We start from the raw sequence: 24,862 nt of genomic DNA on the forward strand, positions 1-24,862 counted from the left end.
TTTTTTTAAAAAAATAACTTAGACCTAGTTTTAGCACACACGAAAAACTTAAATCAAATTCTTATTTCCTGATGAATAGTCTTTGGACTATAATGTAACTTAAAAAGAAAACTATCTTTAAAAAGATTTCCCCTCCAAAAGCATTTTTTGGATTATTATTTTTAAAAATCATTATTTTTTACCCACCCTGCTATTTATATAATTTTGGCTTTTGTGTTTGTGGTGGACTTTATCTGGTTGTGCACAGTGCTAGAGTGCAGACTTCACACACATAATGTGTCAGGTTCAATAACCTGTCCTCACAGATAGGAGGGCTAGGGAAGACTTGAAGAGCCATTGCTATTCCAAATAAAGGCTTGGTAGACTAATGATGTGATGCTATAAAGCAGTGTGAAATGTTCATTTTCCTGCATTTGCACCCTGGGGTGCTGAATGAAATAGATTGCTACCCCTTGAAGGTTATGTGAAGGTCAGTCAAGATCCATATGCGGAAATCTTTTTCCACACAAGGATCACCTTTGCTAGACTGGGAGAAATATGCTGTGTATTATTTGTGCGGCTTTCTCTGAAGACGGTTGAGAAACTTGAGCTGGTGCAGAATTCAGTGGCCAGGTTGGTCAGTAGGGCAAGATGGTTTAAGCATATATCACCGATCCTGGCCCTACTGCTCTGGCTGCTGGTCAGTTTCCAGACTCAATTCAAAGTTCTGGTTTTGACCTATAAAACCTGAAATGGCTCAAGACTGCAATACCTCCACATGAACCGATCAGGACCCTGCACTTGGGCATAGTCATGATTTACGTTGGGGGCAGGCAGGCCACCCACCTGTCATCATCCCCTGTCTGGCTTTGTCTAGCAGATTCGGAATGAAACATCTCAACCACAGTTGTTTTAAATTACAGTCATACCTCTTGTTACGTTCGGTTCAGGTTTAGTAGACATTTGGAGATACAAACATGCAATAGAGAAGCAATTCACCTTTTTCTCAGAACCGCATAAGAGCTGGAGTAGAATTGATCAAATCTGGGTCTCTAGAGAGCTTACATTAAGAACTACAAATTGCGAAATTCAACCGAGAACTCTCTCGGACCATAACTCGGTTGTATTGGAAATAAAAGGTAAATCACAGGGTGGTTTCAGATGGAGAATAAATGAATACCTATTAGAAAACGAGGAGGTTGTGGAAAAAGCCAAAACCACCTTAAAAGAATATTTTAGCCTGAATTTCAATACTGGGACAAGTTTGGACATAGTCTGGGACGCTAGTAAAGCGGTTTTAAGAGGGTTTTTTATACAGCAAAATAGCTACAGGAGGAAAGTAAGAGAACAAAAGAAGGAGGGAATTCTCAATCAGATAAGAGAGTGTGAGAAAAAATTAATAACAAACCCGAATGATGAACAAAACAGGCAAACAACAAAAATGTTACAATCTCAATACTCAATGTTAACAAGTCAAGAAATAGAATGGAAAATCAAAGTAATGAAACAAAAATATTTCAAATCAGCTAACAAAACGGGTAAATTATTAGCATGGCAATTGAGAAGAAGGCAAGAACAAAGTGTAATAAATAAGATAAAAGTAGAAGAGCATTTGATTGAAGACCCAAAAGAAATAAAAAAGAATTTCCTCAAATTCTATGAGAAGCTGTATAAAAAAGAAAAGAAAGGAATAGCCCAAATAGAAAAATATTTAGAAGACTATAGTGGGAAGACCATAACAGATGAAGAAAGATACCAACTAAATAACCCCATAAAAATAGAAGAGATCCAGGAGGCAATAAAGAAGATGAAACCAGGGAAAGCCCCAGGACCGGACGGATTATCAGCCAAATACTATATAGTATTAGAACACCAATTAACACTAGTGCTATGTGACACCATGAATAAGATATTAAAAGGAGGAAAGATTCCAGAGTCTTGGAAAGAGGCTTATATAACAATGATCCCTAAACCAGATATGGACAAACTGAATATTAAGAACTATAGACGGATATCACTATTAAATAATGACTATAAAATCTTCGCGGAGGTGTTGGCAAGCAGACTTAAATGTCTAGTAAATTTAATACATAAAGATCAGGCAGGATTTCTTCCAAACAGGCAACTTAGAGATAACGTAAGGCACGCTATAAACATTATTGAGTATTTGGAATGTAAGAACGAGATACCCGCGGCGCTGATTTTTATCGATGCTGAAAAGGCATTTGATAACGTTTCTTGGCAGTTCCTATTGAAGAGTATGGAAAAAGTGGGGCTAGAGGGCGAGTTCATGAATGGATTAAAAGCAATATACTCGAAACAATCTGCAAAACTGATTATAAATAATAACTTAACAAATTCATTTAAAATTGAAAAAGGAACAAGACAGGGATGCCCTCTATCCCCGCTTTTATTTATTATGGCACTAGAGGTAATTACAAATAAAATAAGCGTAACATCAGAGATCCGAGGGATCAAAATAGGAACAAAAGAGTATAAGTTAAAAGCGTATGCCGACGACTTGATGGTATCCCTGGAAAATCCACAAGAAAGTGTTGGTAAAGCCTTGGAGATGTTAGAAGAATTTGGCAAGGTATCCGGATTTAAATTGAATAAATTAAAGACCAAAATCTTAACAAAGAATTTGCAAAAGGATGAAAATGAAAAACTAGAATTACAGTATGGAATTAAAGTGGCAAAAAAAATAAAGTATCTGGGAATTTGGTTAACTACTAAAAATATAAACTTGATTCAAGATAACTACCTTACGACATGGAAGCAGATTAAGAAAGACCTGGACACCTGGAGCAGAGTGAAACGCTCGTGGATGGGAAGGATGGCGGCAATAAAAATGAACTTACTTCCAAGAATGCTGTTTTTGTTTCAAAACATCCCCGTGATCAGAGGCTCTAAAATGTTTACAGATTGGCAAAAAACTCTTTCGAAATTCATATGGCAAGGAAAAAGGCCAAGAATTAGATTCAAACTTCTTACAGACCGGAAAGAAAGAGGGGGATTCTCGGTACCCAACCTAAAATTATATTTTGAGGCAGCCTGCCTTTGCTGGATCAAAGATTGAATTAATTTGGAAAATACTGACTTATTAGACCTCGAGGGGTTCGACAATAGGTTTGGCTGGCATGCCTACTTATGGCAAAATAAAGAAAAAGTACATAAAGGGTTTTCTAGTCATATTATTAGGGGGCCCCTATATGAAGTGTGGGAGAAGAATAAAAAACTCCTTGAATGGAAAACACCCTGGTGGCTATCACCAATTGATATTTCAGTGATTAAAAAAACCAATATGGAAGGAAAAAGGTTTACTTATGAAGACCTACTAATAAGATCAGAAAGTGGATGGAGGATGAGAACATATGAGGAGCTGAAAGAGAAATTAACAAGCTGGTTACAATTCCACCAAATAAACGCAATATGGACGGAACATAAAAAAGTAGGGATGAATGAGAAGAAATCCAAATTTCAGATAGAAATATTAGAGGGTAAATCCAAATTATTATCTAAAATGTATGATATACTATTAGAATGGGACACCAAAGATGAGGAAATAAAGGAGGTCATGACAAGATGGGCAATGGATCTGGGATATAATATAGAGTATGATAAGTGGCTGAATTTATGGACTAGCGGAATGAAATTCACGGCATGTGTAACACTGAGGGAAAATTTAGAAAAGATGATGTACAGGTGGTACATTACCCCAGCAAAGCTAGGGAAAATGTACAAGACAGGAAATAAGTTTTGCTGGAAGTGTAAAACTAAAGAAGGTAATTTTTTGCACATGTGGTGGACATGCGACGAAATGAAGAAATACTGGGAATATATTTACAATGAGTTAAAAAAAATATTTAAATATACATTTCCCAAAAGACCAGAGGCCTTTCTTCTGGGAATAATTGGGGACGAAATTAAAAAAGAAGATAAGACATTATTCCAGTATGCTACAGCTGCCGCTAGATTATTAATTGCCCAAAATTGGAAAAGCCAAAGTACCCCACCAATTAGTGATTGGCAAACAAAGTTATTCGAATTTGTAGAACTTGCAAAAATGACACAAAAAATTAGAAACCAAAAGAATACAAAGTTTATTAATGACTGGAATAAATTTATGATTTATATTGAAGGGAATTACAAGAACCTAAAAACTATAGCAGGACTGATATAGATCTTACGATGTGCAAATCATTATAATCATCAACTGCAGGAGAAATAAACTACTCATATTAAGAAGCCTGATACCGGGAGGGATGGAAGTCAATAGATGTGTAGAAGAACGATTAAAATATTTAAAGATACAAAGATATAAATGAGAAGACAAAGAAGTGTAATGGAAATCGATATTATTTATACGTTATGTTTTGATATTTATTTAGTTCTTTTTCTGTGTGTTAGGGTTTTTTGCAACTGTCGTAACCGTTGATTTGTTTTTCTTTTTGGTGATTTAATGTGAAAATTAATAAAAAGAATTTTTAAAAAAGACAGATAATTATGAAATTATTGTGAGGTTTAATAAGTTAACTGTTTATATTTGGACAACTTTTCTGCTGTACTTTATTGGAAGGAGAAAAATAATCATTTCCTTAATAACAATTTAAACAATTTATTTAACTAAAACAATAACATTATAGCATATGTATCCATGTTTGTTAACTGATGTAGTTAAACATTTTTAAAAAAAAAACACCACAGACTGAGTTTTAGCACACATGAAAAACTTACAACAAATCCTTATTTCCTGATGAATAGCCTTTGAACTATGATGTAACTTAAATAGAAAACTATCGTTAGAAAGATTTTTCATCCAAAAGCATTTTATTTTAAAATTTTGATTTTTTTAAAATTATTTTTTAAATCATTTATTTTTATCGACCCTGCTGCAGGGATTAATTTGGAAAACACCTAGGAAAGGTGCTCTGAGCTTCTGAAAGTGCAAGATGCGTAAGTGTAACACATATCATTTTCTCCTTTGTAAGGATGTTCCTGGAGGCTGGGAAACATGTCCTTGTTGAGTACCCTTTGGCGCTGTCTGCAAAGGAAGCACATGAGCTGTGGGAGTTGGCAGAACAGAAAGGTATTATGCAAAACCAAGGCGTTGCTTGTTTAAAACAGTGTGTGGCACCATGGCTCTGCCCCTTTGTAATTTAAAGTGTGTGTTGCAGGGCAGCACAGTTGCAAAGGTATCCTGTCCTGTATGGATCCTTATGCAGAAAGAAGAATTTGACAAGTACTGCTTCTTCTTCTTTTACTACTGCAGCATCACAATGGGAGAAATTATATATGTCAAAGTTCTCCTTTCTTCTAAATTATTAGAGACAAAGGAACTCTGCCCTGTTCCCTCCAAATTAACAGAATGGGGGGGGACATCTCAGATGAGGAACAGGTGCGGTACAAAATGGAAAACTATGGAACACTGTGTTGTTCTGCAAGAAGTTTGTGCTCTTGGACAGAGACAACCACTTTAGTGCTTCAATTTCTAAAAAAGGTATAAAGTATGTGTCACCTGGGGTCCAACCCTACCATTAGGCAAAATGAGGCAACTGCCTCAGGCAACAGATGTTGAGAGGCAATGGCAGCACCTCTCTCAATGTTTCTTCAGTGTTCCCTTCTGTAGGAGAATATACTACTACTACCACTACCACTACTACTGTACTACTAATAACAACAGTAATAGTAGTATCCCGCGCATCTGACTGGGTTTCCCCAGTCATTCTGGGAGGCTTTCAACATATATAAAAACATAACAAAACATTACACATCAAAAGGCTTCCCTATGCAGGACTGCCTTCAGATGTCTTCTTAAAGATGTGTAGTTCTTTATCTCCTTGACATCTGATGTGAGGTCATTCCACAAGGTGGGTGCCACTACCAAGAAGGCCCTCTGCCTGGTTCCCTGTAGCTTCACTTCTCACAATGAGGGAACCGCCAGAAGGGCCTCTGTGCTGGATCTCAGTTTCTGGGCTGAACGATGGAGGTGGAGACGCTCCTTCAGGTATATAGGGATGAGGCCATTTAGGGCTTTAAAGGTCAGCATCAACAATTCGAATTGTGCTCAGAAACGTACTGGGAACCAATCTAGGTCTTTCAGAACGGTGGTATATGGTCCCAGCGGCCACTCCCAGTCACCAGTCTGGCAGCTGCATTCTGGATTAGTTGTACTGTCTGAGTCACCTTCAAAGGTAGATCAAGCAGTAGTCCAAGCATGAGATAACCAGCACATGTACATCTCTGGTGAGACACTGTGCCGGCAGGTAGGGTCTCAGCTGATGTACCAGATGGAGCTGCTAGACAGCTGCCCTGGACCTGTGCCTCCATAGACAGCTCTGAGTCCAAAATGGCTCCCAGGCTGTGCACACCTGGTCCTTCAGAGGCACAGTTACTGCATTCAGGACAAGAAAGTACCTCACACCTGCCCACCACCTCCTGTTCCCCAGAAACAGTATTTCTGTCTTGTCGGGATTCAACCTAAATCTGTTAGTTGCCATCCATCCTTCCAACGGCCTTCAAGATGTTCACTGCCTTCACTGGTTCCAATTTAAATGAGAAGTAGAGCTGAGTATCATCCACATACCGGGGAACACCCAGCCCAAATCCCCTGATGACCACACCTACTGGCTTCACATAAGATAATTAAGATAATTTATTATTTATACCCCGCCCATCTGGCTGGGTTTCCCCAGCCACTCTGGGTGGCTCCCAATCAAATATTAAAAACACAATATAGATGCTGACGAGTTTTGTGCATCATATGGCCTGTCCTGACCACCCCCCCTCAAAAAAGCTAGCCTTCTGCAACAGAGGATGCTATCCCATTGCAGTAAGGTACTGCATGTGGAATTTGGAGGAGGGGGTGTAGCAGCCACCTTGTACTTCATGTAAGGCTGCAAAATGTCTTGGGTTGCCACTGATTTCACCTTTCCTAGAAAAAAAAGCAGGGGGAAATTCCTTAGTTCATTCTCTTTTGTTACTTATTTTTATTATTTATTAAATTTGTATACCACCCTTCATCTGAAGATCAAAGGGTGGTTTACAACATAAAAATAAAACATGAGAACACAACATACCGTAAATTTTGCTCCATAACACACAGTTTTTTTCTCCTAGAAAGTAAGGGAAAATGTCTGTGTGTGTTATGGAGCGAATGCCTACAGATGGCGGGGGAATCTGCTGCAGTCGTGAGCAGTCCGTGGCTCGCTTTGAAACAGCAAAGCAGGTGTAAGCGGCTCCTGTCAGCTAGCGGAGCCGGGGATGAGGGAGAGAAGCAGAGCGGGAGTTGGCTGCTTTAAAACAACACCTGCTCTCTGTCCCTGCCTGCAGTTTTTTGCTGTCCGATTTTGGATTAGCCACTGTAGGAGCTCTGTGTGTGTGTGCTTGAGCTATCGTTCTCCTCCTCCTGCTTCCCCTTCGCTCTCCCAGTGCCCCTGCGCTCTCCCTGCGCCCCTGCGACTTTAGGGCCAGTTCTCTCTCTCTCTCTCTCTGTGTGTGTGTGTGTGTGTTTTGACCTCACTGCGCTTGTTGGGGGAGAGTGTTGGTCGCAATTTTTCTTGATTTGTCTCAGAGTGGTTACTATCGTGGTTTCCTTGCCGGGGAGGAGGGAGAGAAGCAGTGCCTGCGTGTTTTAAAGGAGCAAAGCCGGAGAGGAGTCTCTCCTGCATTATTAGCAGCATCCTTCTCCACACCCCCCACGCGTGCTCCTTGTCCCTTGAGTGCTTTTCCTTCCCTCCCCACTTAAAACGTGGTTACAAAGCACGGATCCACATGGATCCTCAGGATTTTTGCACTGGGTCACCCCAAATTCACCATCAGATCACATAGCATGTCCATGGCTACAGCCTGCACCAAAAAACACACACACACACTCTTTCATGGGGCCGCAATGGCACAAAAACGTGGTTACAAAGCATGGATCCACATGGATCCTCAGGATTTTTGCATTGGGCTACCCCAAACTCACTGTCAGATCACATGTCTGTGGCCACAGCATGAACCACAAAAATCATACATCCACTGTTTCGTTTAGAATATTTTTTTCTTGTTTTCCTCCTCTAAAAACTATGTGCGTGTTATGGTCAGGTGCGTGTTATAGAGCGAAAAATACGGTACATAACAATAATGAAAAAACGAGAACAAACCACAAACACATTTTAAAGGCCATAGATTGTTTAATCATCCAAAGGCCTGGTTATAGAGAAAGTGCCAGGCAAGCCTCCTTGGGGATAAAGGTAAAGACCCCTGACCGTTAAGTCCAGTCGCGGATGACTCGGGTTGCAGTGCTCATCTCACTTTGCTGGCCGTCCGCAGACAGCTTCCGGGTCATGTGGGCAGCATGACTAAGCTGCTTCTGGCGAACCAGAGCAGCGCACGGAAACGCCATTTACCTTCCCACCGGAGCGGTACCTATTTATCTACTTGCACTTTGACGTGCTTTTCAACTGCCAGGTTGGCAGGAGCAGGGACCGAGCAACGGGAGCTCACCCCATCACGGGGATTCGAACCGCTGACCTTCTGATCGGCACCACAGTGCCACCCATGTCCCCTTGGGGATATCTCCTTAGGGATAGCATTCCACAAATGGGAGCCACTGCAGAAAAGGCCCATTCTCATGTTGCCAACCTCCAGACCCTTCATGAAGGAGGCATGCAAAGAAGGGCCTCAGGGTCCGGGGTGGTTTATATGGGGAGAGGCATCCTTGAGCTATTGTGGTCCTGAGCCATTTAAGGCTTTATAGGTCAAAGCCAGTACTTTGAATTGGGCCCAGAAAGTGATTGGCAGCCAGTGCAGTCAGGCCAGGATTGGTGATAAATGCTCAAACTGTCTTTCCCCGGTGAGCAACCTGGCCGCCAGATTCTGCACCAGCTAAGGTTTCCAATTCTTCTTCAGAGGCAGCCCCATGTATAATGTCACAGTAGTCTCACCTAGAGGTTACCAGTGCATAGACAACAGTAGTTAGGCTTTCCCTGTCCAGAGAGGGGTACAGTTGGGCCACCAGCCGAAGCTGATGGAAAACACTCAGTGCCACTGAGCCTCAAGGATCCAGAAGTACCCTCAAGCTGTGTGACCCCTCCTTCAGAGGGAGTGTGCCCCAGCCATCTGATCTAGGGCCTCGGTCTTATCTAGATTGAGCTTCAGCTTATTGACTCTCATGCAAGAGAGTGGTCCAGCACCTCCACTGCCTCACCTGAAGATGTAAAGGAGAAATAGAGCTGTTTAAGAGCAGCAGTCTTTCACACACACTAATATCAGTGCAAATAAGATCCCACTCTTTAAAAAAGTGAAAAAGCAGGTGTAGTAATACAGATTGTATTTTGGAGCGAGTCTGCACAACGTCTGACCCACCAACCATCTAAATTGTGTTCAAAAACAGGGACGTTTTGCAGCACCTGATGGGGTGCAGTAAATGGCTGATAGGCTGTTTGGCACAGAGTTTCACAAGGTGCCCAGGCCTGCTCTGTACCTTCAGGGAAGGTAATTTCATTCTCATGTATATATACCCCACCTTTTTACCTGATGGGCAAAATAGTTGCTTAATTGTTTTTTTTCCTATGTTTTTAGCCATTTTTATTTTTATCCGTAGGATGCCTTAAGTCCTGCTAGGGAAAAGGGCAGGAAATGTATGTATGTATGTATGTATGTATGTATGTATGTATGTATGTACAAACAAACAAATAGTGCAGCCAAGAAATGGAATGTGTAGCTACTTCCTTGGTGTAGGGTTCCCAGCTAAATTACTCAAGGGGAGATTTTATGACTTTACTAGCTATGTGGCAAGAAGGTGCTCAAGGCACATAGCTTCTCTCACACTCTTGTAGAAGACTGGGCACTGACAACCATGCATTTGAACCTGATGCCGTTCCCAATTGTTGATCATTAAATCTGCATTTGTCTCCATGGCAGGCAAAATCCTCCACGTGGAACATATTGAACTCCTGACTGAGGAGTACAAGCAGCTGAAGAAAGAGGTGGCAGGGAAGGAGCTTGTGAAGGGAACCTTGCACTTCACAGGTCAGTTGTTGGAGACTGTCTAATTTAATGCAGTCTGACCTGCTTTGCAGCAGCCGGTGCTTCAGACGTCATCAACCCACCCATTTCTGGAAGGAATAAACGTGGACCAGGCCTAGATTCTTAGCCAGTTTAACCAAAGATTCTAGGCCTACCTCTTTGCTGACTGCACTGGTTTTTCTATTTACAAGTATTATTTATTGTAAGAGAGCTTTAAAAATGTGGTTCTGTCCAGCCCCCAGTTGCAGTTTGGACTGGCGCAGTCCATTCTACTGTCTGTTGTACAAACAGACCTGGTCTTTGAAATTATTCTATTTGATAGTATAGCGAGTCCACCCACAGGTAGAATAGTTCTTTTTCCAGCCATGTGTTCAAAGTCCTCTTTCTCGTTTCTAAAGGTGGTGCATTGGATGAAGAGCGCTCAGGGTTCCCAGCTTTTAGTGGGATTGCTCGCCTGACTTGGCTAGTTGATCTTTTTGGGGACCTCACTGTTGTCTCTGCCACGAGGGAAGAGCAGAAAGAGAGAAATTACTCCAGAATGACTGCACAGTTTCAGACTGCAAAAAATAGGTTGGTATAATTGAATTCTAGAAAATGTTGATGAATCACAATAATATTTCTCCTGCTCGCTTACTAGGGTCACATGTGGCACTGTGGGTGCCAACATCCCTCAACCAAAATAATCTCATAGAATCATAGAATCATAGAGTTGGAAGAGACCACAAGGGCCATCGAGTCCAACCCCATCAAGTCTCTGCTCAAGCAATCTAAATTTTGCACTAAGAAAAGGACGAGGCAGGAGCTAATTAGCTGTGAGCATCTCTCTAGGACCTCATATGCTTGGGTATATGCTACGGCATAATTTGGCTTTGTGCAATGTGCAAACCAGACCAATATCTGTTTAATTTACAAACCACCTTCGCATATGCTCAAGGTAGTGTACAACAAAACAAAACCATAATATTGAAATGAACACAATAAACAGTTTACACTTTCAATCTATAATACTGCCCTAGTCCCAATAAATTATTTCCTCTGCATCTGTGACATGGGGCATGACCACAATTGGACACACATTTGCTGGGAATCATGAAATGGTTTTGCTTTGATATCCTGGATGAAATTGATATTTTCAGAACTGGAACCAATTATTGTAATTGCTCCTACAAGTCAAATTTGTCATTGTCTTCCTACCTTTCTAGGTAGTATGTGGCCTGGTTTGTTACCTGCGCTGTCATCCACCTTTGTTCCACCTTATCACATGTTGTGCGCACCTCTGCCATGTGTATCCCAGTAGCTTTTGTCTTTGGTGTAGTCATTCGTCTAAGATTAATCTACTGGGAATAGTAGTGTTGCATAACAGTCTAACTATGTTGGCTAGCATCATATCCCAGCTCCACTGGCAAAAATCTCCCATGGAGCTGGAGCCAAAGTCTCTCTCCAAAAAGGTCACTTAAACTGCCCGTGGCTAAGCAGCAGCATGGCTCCCCAAAAAGTAAGCCCTTTATCAAAAAGCATAGATGGAGTTTGTAACTCTGAGCAGACAATGTTTAACTTCTGAAAAAGAGCACGACTGATTCCGGTCCACTTGAAGAGAATGCTATCTCCTCTCTTTTAGTTTTGCAAGGCATGAGATTTCCCTAAGCATGCTAATACCTTCCTCTTAGTGGCCCCATTTGGCCTACAATCCTGTTGCCACTTGCTGCCTGAGATCACTATTAGGAGTGGCAACTAGCCTGTGGAGCCTGGCCTCAGATGTCTAGGATTTAACCAGTGAACATAACGTCTGGGGGCAATTCTGGAAAAATGTCCAGGATTTTGAGGTTGATTACCTAAAAAAAGTTCAACAACTTTGAATTTCATTTACTAAAAAATGCTCAACAACTTTTGTGTCCTGAATTTTACTTCTAGAAATATGACAGCCCTAGGTATAGCAGCGCAGAAATGAATTACAATCAAGCTTCTCTCATTTGGGGAATGAAACTTCTCAGGTTGAGGATTGGGAAGGCTGCTGGGTAAAGTTAGACGTATGACAAGAGACAGGAGGCAGCTGTGAACTGCTGGCAAGTGATAAAGCAAGAAGACTGGGGAACGTTGACTAGAGAGCCAAGGCTTGAGAATCTGGCAGGGCAATTATGCCAGGTGTGTCGTCTGTTGATGTTGCAACATTGTGACCCTGCAACCCAAAGGGGACAAGAAGGGTCAGAAAAGCAGAGGGGAGAGGTAGGGGTTAATTTCATGGATTGAATTGGAAAGCTGCAGCCTTCAGTAAAATGCAGTAATTTGGTAACTTTTCACAAAAGATAAAGAACACCAGCAGGTGGTGCTAAGAAGTAGCAGCAAGTGTTCAAATAATAATAAAAAATTGTCCAGTAGCACCTTATAGACCAAGTAAATTTGTTCTGGTATAAGCTTTCGTGTGCATGCATACTTCTCCAGTTCAGTTTGCCACGTACTCTATATGCTTTAATAAGCTGCAAGTTATTTTTCAATGTATGTCTTCATAATTTGCTGCATGTACAGAACCAGCTTGCTTCGGATGGGGAAATTCCCTGTGTTGTCTTTTCAAAGCCAAAGACATCTGTGCAAGCCACTTCTGGGTGTCATGGCTGCTCTGCGTAGTGTTCCAGGTCTCTTCCTTCCTGGGCCAGGTTTCCCAGTGATGCAGTTCCATTGACATGGGTGGATTTGCACTAGCTGAATGTTTGGCCCACTCTCATTTATGTCCGAGTTGGTTTTAAGTGTGGGCTGGATGTGGACAGACTCAGTAAGTCTTTGCTGGAATAGAGAAATAGAGCATTTCTGACACATCCCTGAATTGGCTGTGAGTTAGGCAGAACTACTCTTGATGTCCTTCTGGGTACCTTGAGTGGGAAAAATGGGGTCAGAAATGCAGCCTGAGTCTTAACACAAGCTTTTTGTGAATTTGTTCTTAGCTTTTGTTATCTCTAAAATGTAATTAATGAGGAAGATGAGAGTGGCTTATTAAAAACCTGCTTAAACTTTATGTAGCCATTTTACTGCATTTTTAGTATATAAAAACAATTAAAACAACAACTCCTCCCTATATGAGCACTTTGCAGCCTTTGCCACCGGAGAGTGTTCCCCAAGTGTTAAACTAAGATTTGAGCATTTCTGATGTTTTATTACAAGTGTCGCCATAGCATTATAAAATGCCAGCAAAGCAAAATGTATTTCTCATACTATTACAAGCAATAATTATTTTGGGTTTACTTACAGAAAACCTGTGACCCACTTGCAGAGCCTTCAGCTTGCAGGTTGGGAAGCGCTGTGCTAGAGAATAGTGCTTAATACTGGAGGGCACTTTCTGACCTCCACAACACACTTTTGGCTTATTATGATGTCTTCATTTGCAGCCAGCCTCTTAGGTGGTTGACTTGGTTTCCCTTCCTTTTCTGTCTCCTTTAACCAGGCCCCTGACTTGGATTGAAGAAAGGGCACCAGGAATGAAGCGGGACAAGGCCATCAACTTCTGCTTCACAAGCGGGTGCTTGGAGAGTCTTCCCGAGGCCCCCCGCTCACAAGTTGGCATCTTCATGCAAGACCTAATCCTCTTTGCCAAAAAGCTTTTGGGCCAGGCCTCCCAAGAGGAAGTGCTGGCCGAGAAGAGGCGGATTCTGCTGTGTCTCGACCTGGCCGAAGAGATTCAAAGGCTCTGTGAGCGGCCAGCGAACATCTACTCTTGAAACTGCTTGGGATTCGGGGGCTGGGCTGCTTAGAACTGCTGCTGCTGCTGCTGCTGCTCCTCCTCCGGAAATGCTTCTTTCTTCCATTCCCTTCTAACTTGCCAGACACTCCATTGTGACCAGTAAGACTTTTCTAACAATTTTGGGCCAGTCCAGGTTTCCCATGTCCTTTACAGGTTTGATTTAACCTGGCAAAAGTGAATAGTGTACCACTTTTGGCTTGCCTTAGTGAAGGAGTTGGCAAAATGTAGCCTTCCAGCCCTTCAGACCTTATTTTCCTTCCCCAGGACATCCCTTCTCCCTGGCCATATTCCTTCACCCCAGACCACCCCCCTGACTGGCCTGGTTTTGTGCCCTCCATGAGTGCTTTTGCCTGGGTAGAATGTGCTCTTGAAGTCTGGTAATACTTCTTGCTTTGCTTGGGCGGAAGACAAGAGGCATATGCACATGTGTTGCCTACTGTTCAGAGGTAAAATATATTTATCTGCTTTACCTTTGGCCTTGCCCACCACTGGCATGGGTCTCTTCTCTGAAAGCACCTTCTGACAACAGAACTACAGATACAGAAAATGACAGCCCTATGTTGCGTTTTCCTGCCCCAATCTACACAGTGTTTAGTTGGACTTAATTTGTGTTGTGTCTTCAGCCCACCTGTCTCTTTGGCTGTTGCTGGGAGGGCTGAGGAAAAGATCCTCAAAAATCTTGCTCTGCGTTACTGGAAGCAAGAGAACTTTCTATGTGGCTGCTATTTTCTGTATCATGTTTAGTTGTCACCCATATTAACTAGCTGACAGATAGGTATATGAGCTGCAGAACTACTTCCATGAACTTATGGCTCAGTTTTAACATGGCTGGAGTTAAAAATCTGCTCTCCAACTGGATTTTACACTTAATTGCCTTATGCTGAATTGGAATTTGAGATTTCAGACCTCATGCTTTGATCCAGCTCCTTTCTGAGACTGATTCAGTCTTAACCTGCTATAAAGCAAGTGGGTCTACTCCATTTTTGTGAGGAGAGTGCCTCCACATGGTGGTAGTGATCATAGCAGGTGACCTGCTTGTTCTCAAGCTGTTCTTCTAATATAAATACCAGTTGTCACCATGTAGAGGCATATTTGTAAGAATCACCACACAAAGTGGGTCAAGTTAGTCTTGCGATGCTTCTGCTACATCTTGTATTTGGAGTGGCCCTTGGTCATTTTCCTGTCCCTAGAAACGCACAATAAACTCTGCTAATATTCAGTTTGAATTTGAATATATGCGGGGGGGGGGGGAGTCTGAGAAGAACATGCAAAACCCATTTGAAGTGTTAGAAATGATAGATTCACAGTGATTGCATAGCAAGCAATCTCGCCTGGATCTAAAAATTGATTTTCATAACGTAGACCTGAAATTATTTTTTGTTATATACAGTAGCTATAGAAAGTACAAGAAAGAGGTTCATACTCAAAAGTATACTGAAAGAAGATTGTATACTGAAATTTCTGAGGCTTATGCCTTTCATTTAGCACAGTGCTGTATTATTTCTGCCCATTATAGTCTTGCATCTATTTTGAAACGGCAAAGCATCTCAAGTGCTATCGTCAAAATAAGGTTTTTGGAAAGTAAATTGTTCAGTTGGGACTCTCTAAATAAGATGGCATTTCAGGATCCTTTCCGTAGTTCCAATCAATTCAGCCATTTATAATTACTGCTATGTTCTTGTAAACACGGTGTCTCGCAAATAGGAGCCTAAATTTATATTCATTTTAAAAATGGAAGAAAACTTCCCAATATTGGGCTTGAAATGCTTGTGGTCACAAGTTGGAAATTTGTGTGAACAAGATACTGTTCTGTGTCTCAATAGAATCATAGAATTGCAGAATTGAGAGTCATCAAGTCCAAACCCCTGCAATCCATGAATCCAAACATAAGGTCCCCCATCCAAAATGAAACCATACTATAGCCTGCTTAGCTTTTGCAAATGTGCCAGCACTGGGGGGGGGGGGGTTGCTGCATGTGGGTGTTCTGTGGCATTTATTGACTTATCAATAAAACAGCACCACAATTTTGTGAAGGGAGCAAGGTTGGTTGTTTTGCTTCTGTCAAGTCCCTGTGGTGGCTGATTGCGAGACTGGCATGCAAAGAGACTGGCATGTGCAGAACGAAACTATTTGCACTTGGGAGTACTACACCGAAACTGCCTCTCAGCTGCTTTGGTGAATGGATTTGGTGCTAGATTGTCGCTGCCCCTGCCATATTGCTTTGCTTCTGATGAGGGCCAATCCAGTGTTATATTGCCTGAAGCAAAACCAACCAACCCAATGGCATCCACTCTCCATTGATTATTATGGGGTACAGTTGCTGGGAAACTCTACTGTGCAATAGCCTTACTGTACCCTGCAGGTTTGATCTGTCTGTCGCCCAAGTCTGCTGCCTTGTGGTTAGGACACCGCTGTTGCTAACTTAAGGGAAACCCTACCTAAATGGTTGTACATGTGACCCTTAAAAGTACTTTTACTGCAAATTCTGTTGCTGGACTATCATTGGCTCCTCTCTTTACTCATAGAAATGGTCTAGAGGTGTACAGCGAGTGACATGAAAAATTGAGGAGGACCATAGATCTTGGCTGCAACATATTCTGTAATCTTGAAACTCTGTTTTGGGAGATAACAGAATTTTCCCTGTATGCTGCTGAGCTTACAGTGTTTTGTTCATGCTAGCAGACAATTCTTTTTTTAATGGCCAAAATTCTATAAACTGCCACTTAGTGTCAGCTTTATAGGGCCAAAATTATTGTTATTGTTTATTTAATTTCTATGCCGCCCTACACCTGAAGGTCTCAGGGCGGTTCACATAAAATGAAAGCCACTGGCCCGAATCAAAGGGAGCTGGGAATTTTCATGATATAGAAATATTTTCCCATTCCCCTGCCCCTCCCAGGGAAGTAAAGAAAGTCAGTTGTTGCCTTGGAGATTTGGTATTACTTACATGGGAAAGTGTAGTGCATTTGAATTGGATCCAGAGTAAGGCTGAAAATCCTATACCCAGTTACCAGGGAGTAACTATTGAATTTAGTAGGATTCAAAGAAAACATGTATAGGATTACACTGTTCGTTAGCTCAACATGAGTGCCATTTAAATAAGCAGGACAAGTTCATAATGACTTAACTCTTACTGATTTCTATTGGAAGAAAGTTCTGTTAACTCCCTCTGGATCCAGCCCCTTGTTTTTTGAAAAAGTACTGCAGTTTTTACAAAGGGCCTTTTTATTTTAATTTTTAAGACACAGTATATATAACTGATTTTTTTAAAGAGAGAGAGAGAAATCACTCACATTCTGTGATTTTCAGAGATGGCACCTAAATGCTACTCATTTAGCAATGCTATCATATGCATGTTTACTCAGAAGTAAGTCACATTTATCTGGGAGTAAAACCCATTGATTTATGGAGGGCTTATTTCTGTAGACATACATAGGATTGCATTGGAAGCAAAGCCAGACAAGAGTTGAGTGGAATGAGGGGGGCCACTAGGGGGCGCATTGGAAGATGGCCGACAATACCATCTCTCCGACCCACACGGGGTAATTAAGAGGCTGTTATGGGAGTAGGCAGCCTCCCTTGTTGCCCCAAAGAAATGGGGAACACTGTCCTTGCCTGCTGTGCCCATAAATCACCCCCTAATTCGAAAGAAGGGGGTGAGGGCCCTAGGACCTTGGCTCTCCTGGACGCTGTCTCTGATCGCGCACTAGCTGCAGCAATTTGGAATAATTAATTACAAAAGAAGCAAATGCACATATTTCAAGTGAAGAAGGGGAGTGAAGTCTGCGAAAGAAGACGATGGGTTGGAGAAACAGGAATATTTTACGATGAAGATACACCAAAGGCTGGGTATGTTGACAACGGGACTGAATGGGGGGAGGGGGAAAACCTTTTTTACTTTCCTTCTATGTGATTTACAAGAACCCCTCCTCATTAGAATCGTCGGTTGAACTGACCCAAGCAGGATGATTAAGGTCTGTGTGGAGATAAACTTTAACCAAAAGTATGCTTTATGGAGACCGAGAAGCAATAAGAGCTTTTGGAAATCGCGCAGCAATTAATTCGGAGTCGCCATCTTGCCAAAGGATTTATAGCCGGGAGTAAGAACGGACTTGTTTTTAGACTGCATTCCTAGTGAATCCCCTCAGAGGTTTTGAGAAAGGAGGCAGACTGGTGAAGATTAATGACGCTAAGACTGTTTTGATGTATGGAAGTGATGTTATATGGAAAACGTCTGGATATGGCTACTGGATTAAAAAAAATAATATCCACGCAGGATTACAAACTGTTCTAACCAGCTTGCGGAGACTATCAGAGGTCACAAAGAGAAAGGAAAAATATATGAAAATAACAACAAGAGATGTGTAAAAACAATAAGAAAGGACTGGATAGTACTGTGAACATCGTAAGGTTAGATTTGTGGACATTAAAACAGCAGTAAGAAGCAAGAAGTTGATTGGATCCCCTTCGGAACTTGAAATATGGGTACCCCCAACAAAAATTTAAAATTCGGCTGTGTAATTAGGAATTTATGTAATTTGGTTTGATTTGATGTGATTGGTCGGTTAATAAAAAATTATTCTTAAAAAAAAAGAGTTAAGTGGAATGTTGTTGCTGCAGTTATCTTTGTCCAGTTTAACTATATTTTATTGCTGATATGAATGGAACTGAAGGAGGCAAATTGTTGGTCATTGTATGCCTTTAGTGGCCGCCTCAGTTTTTTGTTTTCAGAAATGCCTCTGTTTCCTTGGAACCCTTTATGTGATGCACTGAAATGCCTTGATGCATGCCTCAGAAACATGATGTTGTTGATACATTGTGCTATAAAGTATGCTGGTGATTATTGTATGTGCTGCCTTGACTTGAATAAAGACATCTGAGCTCAATTTACTCTTTCATCATTTTTTCCCCCTTCCTTCATTTCTCCTCCCCGCAATCTGGTCCTCTGGTGCGTCTTGCTTTAAAAGTGCTAATGCTCTAAATTGCAGGACAATTTTCCTCTATGCTTAGCGGAGAACCCCACTGACTTAAATCATAGTCCTATGTACTGTGCCATAGTAAACATGGTGTATGTACTGTACCTTTCCCAAGTACCTGTGTCTGACTCTGAAAATACAGGTGTTAATCCTGTTTAGAGAGAATCTGCATGTTTCATAAGGGTCCCGAGACTTACCGTATTTTTCGCTCTATAAGACGTACCCTACCATAAGACGCACCCAGTTTTAGAGGAGGAGAACAAGAAAAAATATACTCTCTCCCTCTCTGCGCAGCGCCTCTCCAGCAAAGCAGGAGGAGAAAGGGAAGGGGCTCCGTTTCTCCTCCTGCTTCGCTGAAGGGGCACTGCGCAGCTTTCCCTCTCTGTGCAGCACCTCTTCAGCGAAGCAAAGTCAGAAGAGCAAGAGGGATCGCTGCGCAGCGAAAGCAGCAATCCCTCTTGCTCTCCTGGCTTCAGCGATAGCTGCCTGGCCTGCATTCGCTACATAAGACGCACACACATTTCCCTTTTTTAGGAGGGGAAAGTGCGTCTTATAGAGTGAAAAATACGGTATACTGTTTTATAGGCCAAAACCAGCATCTTGAATTGGGCTTGGAAACAAACTCTGATGCCTCTTGCTCATCAGGACAGATGAGTATGTATAAAAGGTAGGTTACCTACAAGCATAAATTTTTTGTCTTTTGTCCTGTTTGCCACTGGCTTGTCTCCCCATGTCCATCCCATTCTCTATGCCTTAATTAATATATAGGATTCTTCCTGTTCCTCTACTTGTCTCTTCAATTAGACTTAAAACAGTAGGAAAATAATACACACGGGTGGTAGTCAACTAAATTTTACTCAGAATAGGCCTGCTGAAATTAATGGACCTAATTCAGTCATGTTCGTTAATTTTAATGAGTCTGTTCTGAATAAAGTTTCCTGAATACCATCCATTAAGTGTGGGATGTAACCCATTGGTGCAGTCAAATGCAACATGTCTTATTTCCCTCCCATGGGCACAGGCAGGGGAACATCCAGTCAGTGTAACTTCCTCTTCCACTGGTCTGGAGCTTCCTTCCTCTGCATGAGACCAGGGAGATGGGCATGGCCCTGGCTGACTCCACAAAAGAGCCATGTCACGAAGCCATGTCCTCAGCTCATCTGTCTTCTCGATACTGTCTTGCTGCTGTTCTGTTGCTGCCATGCTGCTCTCCTGCAGCCCTTTTGTTGTCTTAATGTAATTTTGTTGTCTGCTGGCTCTCAGCCAGCAGCACATGAGTCCAGTCTCCATATGAGATGAACTCACGGTTTGTTTATGTAACTACCAAGTAAAGCCTGCCTTTCAGGGATCAAATTGTGAACTGAAATGTGAGTAAACGTTTTGTTGCTTTACTCAGAAAAACTCTTGTGTCTTTCTTTTAAGAGGGATTAAAGGGGACACCAGGAAATAATCTTAACTAAGAGATTCAAACGAATCTGCCAACTAGCTTCCAGCTATATTGAGGGGAAACTGCTCTGCTACGTCACTCACTAGCGTGAGTGAAGGAAGGATAGTATTCATTCAATATATCCTTTCCTACTATCCTTAACATTCCCACATTAAGTCTAACTGAAGAGACAATTCCCCCGTCTTCACTTTCCTCAACAATTCATTCTTCTTATGTGCTTTAACTTACATTTGTATATCTAATGTTGTTCTGTGTACTTTGATACGAACTGTAATAAGCTGCAGCTTTAAAAAACGGTAATCCTCTCAAGATGGCCTCCCACCAGCAGAACTGGTCCAATTAGATTCATCATCTGATCTAATTGGTCTCTGTCAGGCCGTCCTGTCCCCCTTGTCCCTGAATTATTTATCACAGAGAAAATGGCATTGCTCTTTCCTTTTGGTGTCTTTCTAGAGTCCATCAGCTTTGACCTGAAGGATTACCCATTAGGGAATATTGGGTCAGTGAATTTCCATACAAATTGGATTTTTGCGTCCCTCCTGGGACCATGTGTTGTCAGCTGTGGTGATTTATGTTTTTCCATGTAAAAACTGCTCTCAACAACTGGGCAGACTTCAAACCTCAGATTGTAATTATTTTGGATCATGGCAGACTTGGTTGGATTAGGAGTTTCAGGGCTGGATATCAAGCACGGATCAGTATTCCATTTCCATTGTCTCCAACCAGGGATGTCCTTTTTGCAAGGAAAGGGGTGGTAATGATAATAATAATAATAATAATAATAATAATAATAATAATAATAATAATAATAATTAAATAAATAAATAAATAAAATAAAATAAAATAAAATAAAATAAAATAAAATAAAATAAAATAAAATAAAATATACCCTGCCCATCTGGTTGGGTTTCGCCAGCCACTCTGGGTAGCTCCCAACAGAAAAATAAATAAATAAATAAGTGATAAAACATCAAACATTAAAGACTTCCCTAAACTGGGCTGCCTTCAGATGTCTTCTAAAAGTCAGACAGTTGTTATTTCCTTGACATCATATGGGAGGGCTTTCCACAGGGTGGGTGCCACTACCAAGAAGGCCCTCTGCCTGGTTCCTTGTAGCTTCTCTTTTTGCAGTGGTGACAAAGAGACCATTTGTTCTTGTTGGCTTTGTATATCTTGGAGGTGGAAAGGGTGGTTTTGTTACTGATTCTTGCTCCCATCTAGTACTTCAACAAAGCTGTCTAGTGTCTTTATGATGATCATCTATCTAGAACATGGGTAGGCAAACTAAGGCCCAGGGGCCAGACCCGGCCCACGGACGATCCGGGAATCAGCGTGTTTTTACATGAGGAGAATGTGCCCTTTATTTAAAATGCATCTCTGGGTTATTTGTGGGCATAGGAATTCATTCATTTCCCTCCCCTTCAAAATATAGTCCAGCCCTCCACAAGGTCTGAGGGACAGTGGACCGGCCCCCTGCTCAAAAGGTTAGGGTAGCCAACCTAGTCCCCTTGAGCAGCTACTGGCTTCCAGCAACCACCATCCTGGGAGTTGGGGTACCAGCAACATCTAGATGGTAGCAACTTGGCTAACCTTGGGTCCCCAGATGTAGTTGGACTACAACTCCCATCATCCCTGACCAGTGGTCCTGCTGGCTAAGGATGGTGGGAGTTGTAGGGCAACAACATCTGGGACTCCAAAGCTGAGAGAAAGGCTGATCTAGCATTCACACAGCAAGTTCTTTCCTGTAAGAGAGCTCATGCTTTCCATAACGGGAGTTTTCATCTTAATGTAATTTATACACTCGGCACAGCTTTCTGGCTATCATCCAAACAGTCATTCCATTACCAACAGTCAGGAAACAGGATTTTTAAAAATGAATGCTTTTAAATATGAAACACAGAAAATAGAGCATGAGCTCTAATGGAACTCAGCTGATGAACGCTTATAGGAATGTGGCCAAAAGGTGGCTGCTGTGGAACAGAAGGGAACTGTTGGCATGCTGAAGGAGAACCCCCCACCCCCAAGGATTACAGAAGTACAGAAAATATTTTTTGGGGGGACGACCAACAGTCCAAAGAGAACTGAGCATGCTCAGTGGCCATTAAATCCTGGGTGTCTGTTGCAAGGAAAACAAGAACACTAACGAGGAGGAGGAACAGAATCGGAAATTCCAGGAAGATGCTGGCTGGTTGGAAATTTGAACAGAAACACTGCAACGTTGTGTCACAGTTGTGTCACAATTTGTATAATAATAATCAAACCAGATTGTCAATGCAGGCATAGATAGAAAGACTTCAGTGCACCATAATAAATTATGGGAAATCTTTCATACTTCATCAGGGAAAGCCTTCAAAACAGCCGTGTTCTCTACTTTAACTATTCTCTTCTTCCTAACAAACTTCCTTCATTTTAAGAAGTGGGGTTTTTTTATACAATCTCCTAGTTGTGTGGTGTGTTCTGTTTTAGAAACAGATATGAGGTTTTCACCTCTCACACATCCAGTTGAATATTTAATGCTGTGTATGTTGTATACAGTGGTACCTCAGGTTAAGAACTTAATTCGTTCTGGAGGTCCATTCTTAACCTGAAACTGTTCTTAACCTGAAGCACCACTTTAGCTAATGGGGCCTCCTCCTGCCACTGCGCCGCCAGCGTGCGATTTCTGCTCTCATCCTGAAGCAAAGTTCTTACCCCGAGGTAATACTTCTGGGTTAGCGGAGTCTGTAATCTGAAGCGTATGTAACCTGAAGCGTATGTAACCTGAGGTACCACTGTATATATAAAATTATGCCACCAGCATGGGCCTAAAGGACTATCTTTGAGGGTGGTACTGAGGCAGAGCCAATTGGATCTTGCAGATCCAAAAACAGTGTGCAGTGGCTTTTGGCAATTCTGGGACTTGAGTCCACAATCAAAACAGTACAAAACAGTACAAAACACCTTTAGGCTTAAAACTGTGGTTGCTGCTTTTTACAAAAGCAGAACTGAGAAGGGAAAAACCAAGCTTGTCATTTGCTTTTATAGCCACAGGCCTTAGGCAAAGGAAGAGAGAGAGATGCTTACCAAACAGCCAGGGTACAGCCTGCTAGGAAGATGCTGACTCTCACTTGTTGAATGGATCGTACCTGTTCTACTGTTGCATATCCTGTAAGCCACAACTTGTACATTTGACCATTCCACCAAACCCAGATGCACAGGAGGACAATTTAGACTTTCTAGTGTCTGTGCTTCAGTTACACTGAGCATGTTCAGCTTTCTGGCCCTAGAGTTATTTCTAGCTGTTCTCCACAGTTCTTCATGAATCCAATGTAGCTATAGATTTTTCATATACCATATTTACTCAAATGTAATACACACCTTTTTTTTTGGCCAAAGTACATCGCAAAAATTAGGGTGCACATTAGATTTGATGGTGTTAGCAAATACTTTTTTGGTTTCAAGGTTTTGAAAACTGACGTGCACATTAGATTCGCTGGAACATTAGATTTTCAGGATTTAGGACCTGGTGATAACCAGAAAGAAAACATAAAGCAAAAGCTAAGGGCAAACCAAGCTTCTCTAAACAAGAAAAACAGCAGCAAGCTCCAAGGAGAACTGTTGAGATGCAAGTATACAGGGCATCATTCAGACTCCTTTACACAGCAATCTGCACCTACCAAGAGCTGGCCTCACTGAACTCCATGGGACTTAATTCTGGAGAGGCATGGGTTGGGCTTTTAGTCTGAGTATGATCTCCTCTTACTAGCAGTGGCACTCTGGGATCTCCTGCAGGAGTCCTTCCCAGTCTTCCTGTCTGAGGCCCTTTTAAAAAATGGAGATATTGAGCAATGAATCATAGAATCATAGAGTTGGAAGAGACCACAAGGGCCATCGAGTCCAACCCCCTGTCAAGCAGGAAACGAATCTGAACTCTTTTATATGCAAAGCTAACTCTTTTATATGCCAAGCAGGAAATGAATCTGAACTCTTTTATATGCAAAGCTCTCCCCAAACTAGCAGGATCTGTTATTGCACATTTGTGTTTTTCTAATTAATTCTATGCCCAAAAGACAGACTAGCTGTTACAAAGTCTTATCTATTCTACAGAACAGAAAATGAGGAAGGGTTTCAAACATCCTTTTAATGATGCTTCAGACATAAAAACTTTAGACGTATACCTAATGGCATGGAAAGTATCCACACTGGCAGCTCACCCATATTTCACCTTCAAATATTATTGGTAGGATTGTCATCCTGCAGCTAGCATAGCACTGGACTTTGACAAATGAATATGTTGCAAAAGTCATGTTCTGTAGGCTCTCCAAATATTTCCCAAGTTCCCTTTTCTCCTTTTTTCACTGCTGTTCATAGCTGAAATTGACCACTATGTGGTCCCTGCCAATCAGGGATCACAAAGTGATTTGGATGATGTCACACTATCACATGATGTTGCATAATCAACTCAGAGGGGGGGCAGGAAGCATTGCCCTCACTCTGAATGAGTGAACTCTTTATCATTCACATAAATTCCCTGAAAAGCATCTTAAATATCTTCATGAGAAGTGTCCCCCATTTTGACTCATTCCTAGTTGCAGTATCTTCCAAGCTGCTTCTGGTGACATTACTTGATCACTCAGTAATCTTTACAACAGCCATGACCACTATTTTAATTCCTCTGTTTCAGATGCAATGGCCCCAAAACCAACCCTACTGTGTAGGATAGTAAATATTTGAGTT

General features: G+C 41.7%; 1 protein-coding gene and 1 long non-coding RNA gene across 5 annotated transcripts in view; one reads left to right on the forward strand and one right to left on the reverse strand.

Moving 5' to 3' along the window:
* Positions 1 to 14,942, forward strand: part of BLVRA (biliverdin reductase A) — a 28,655-nt gene extending 13,713 nt beyond the window's left edge. For all 4 annotated transcript variants that reach the window (XM_081834857.1, XM_081834854.1, XM_081834855.1 and 1 more), the window contains 4 exons: positions 4,971 to 5,068; positions 9,889 to 9,996; positions 10,392 to 10,563; positions 13,427 to 14,942. In XM_081834857.1, the coding sequence (XP_081690983.1) occupies positions 4,971 to 5,068; positions 9,889 to 9,996; positions 10,392 to 10,563; positions 13,427 to 13,700 (652 nt within the window). In that variant the 3' untranslated portion in view covers positions 13,701 to 14,942. The remainder of the gene's footprint in view (positions 1 to 4,970; positions 5,069 to 9,888; positions 9,997 to 10,391; positions 10,564 to 13,426) is intronic.
* The window catches only part of LOC309326283, a 59,052-nt gene that overhangs the window by 1,294 nt on the left and 32,896 nt on the right, over positions 1 to 24,862 (reverse strand). Inside the window, exon 2 of the long non-coding RNA XR_014150261.1 lies at positions 5,752 to 6,913. This is a non-coding gene — a long non-coding RNA (uncharacterized lncRNA). The remainder of the gene's footprint in view (positions 1 to 5,751; positions 6,914 to 24,862) is intronic.

Source organism: Podarcis erhardii (assembly GCF_964252035.2).
Source record: "Podarcis erhardii genome assembly, chromosome: 12".
In the NCBI taxonomy this organism is placed as follows: domain Eukaryota; kingdom Metazoa; phylum Chordata; class Lepidosauria; order Squamata; family Lacertidae; genus Podarcis; species Podarcis erhardii.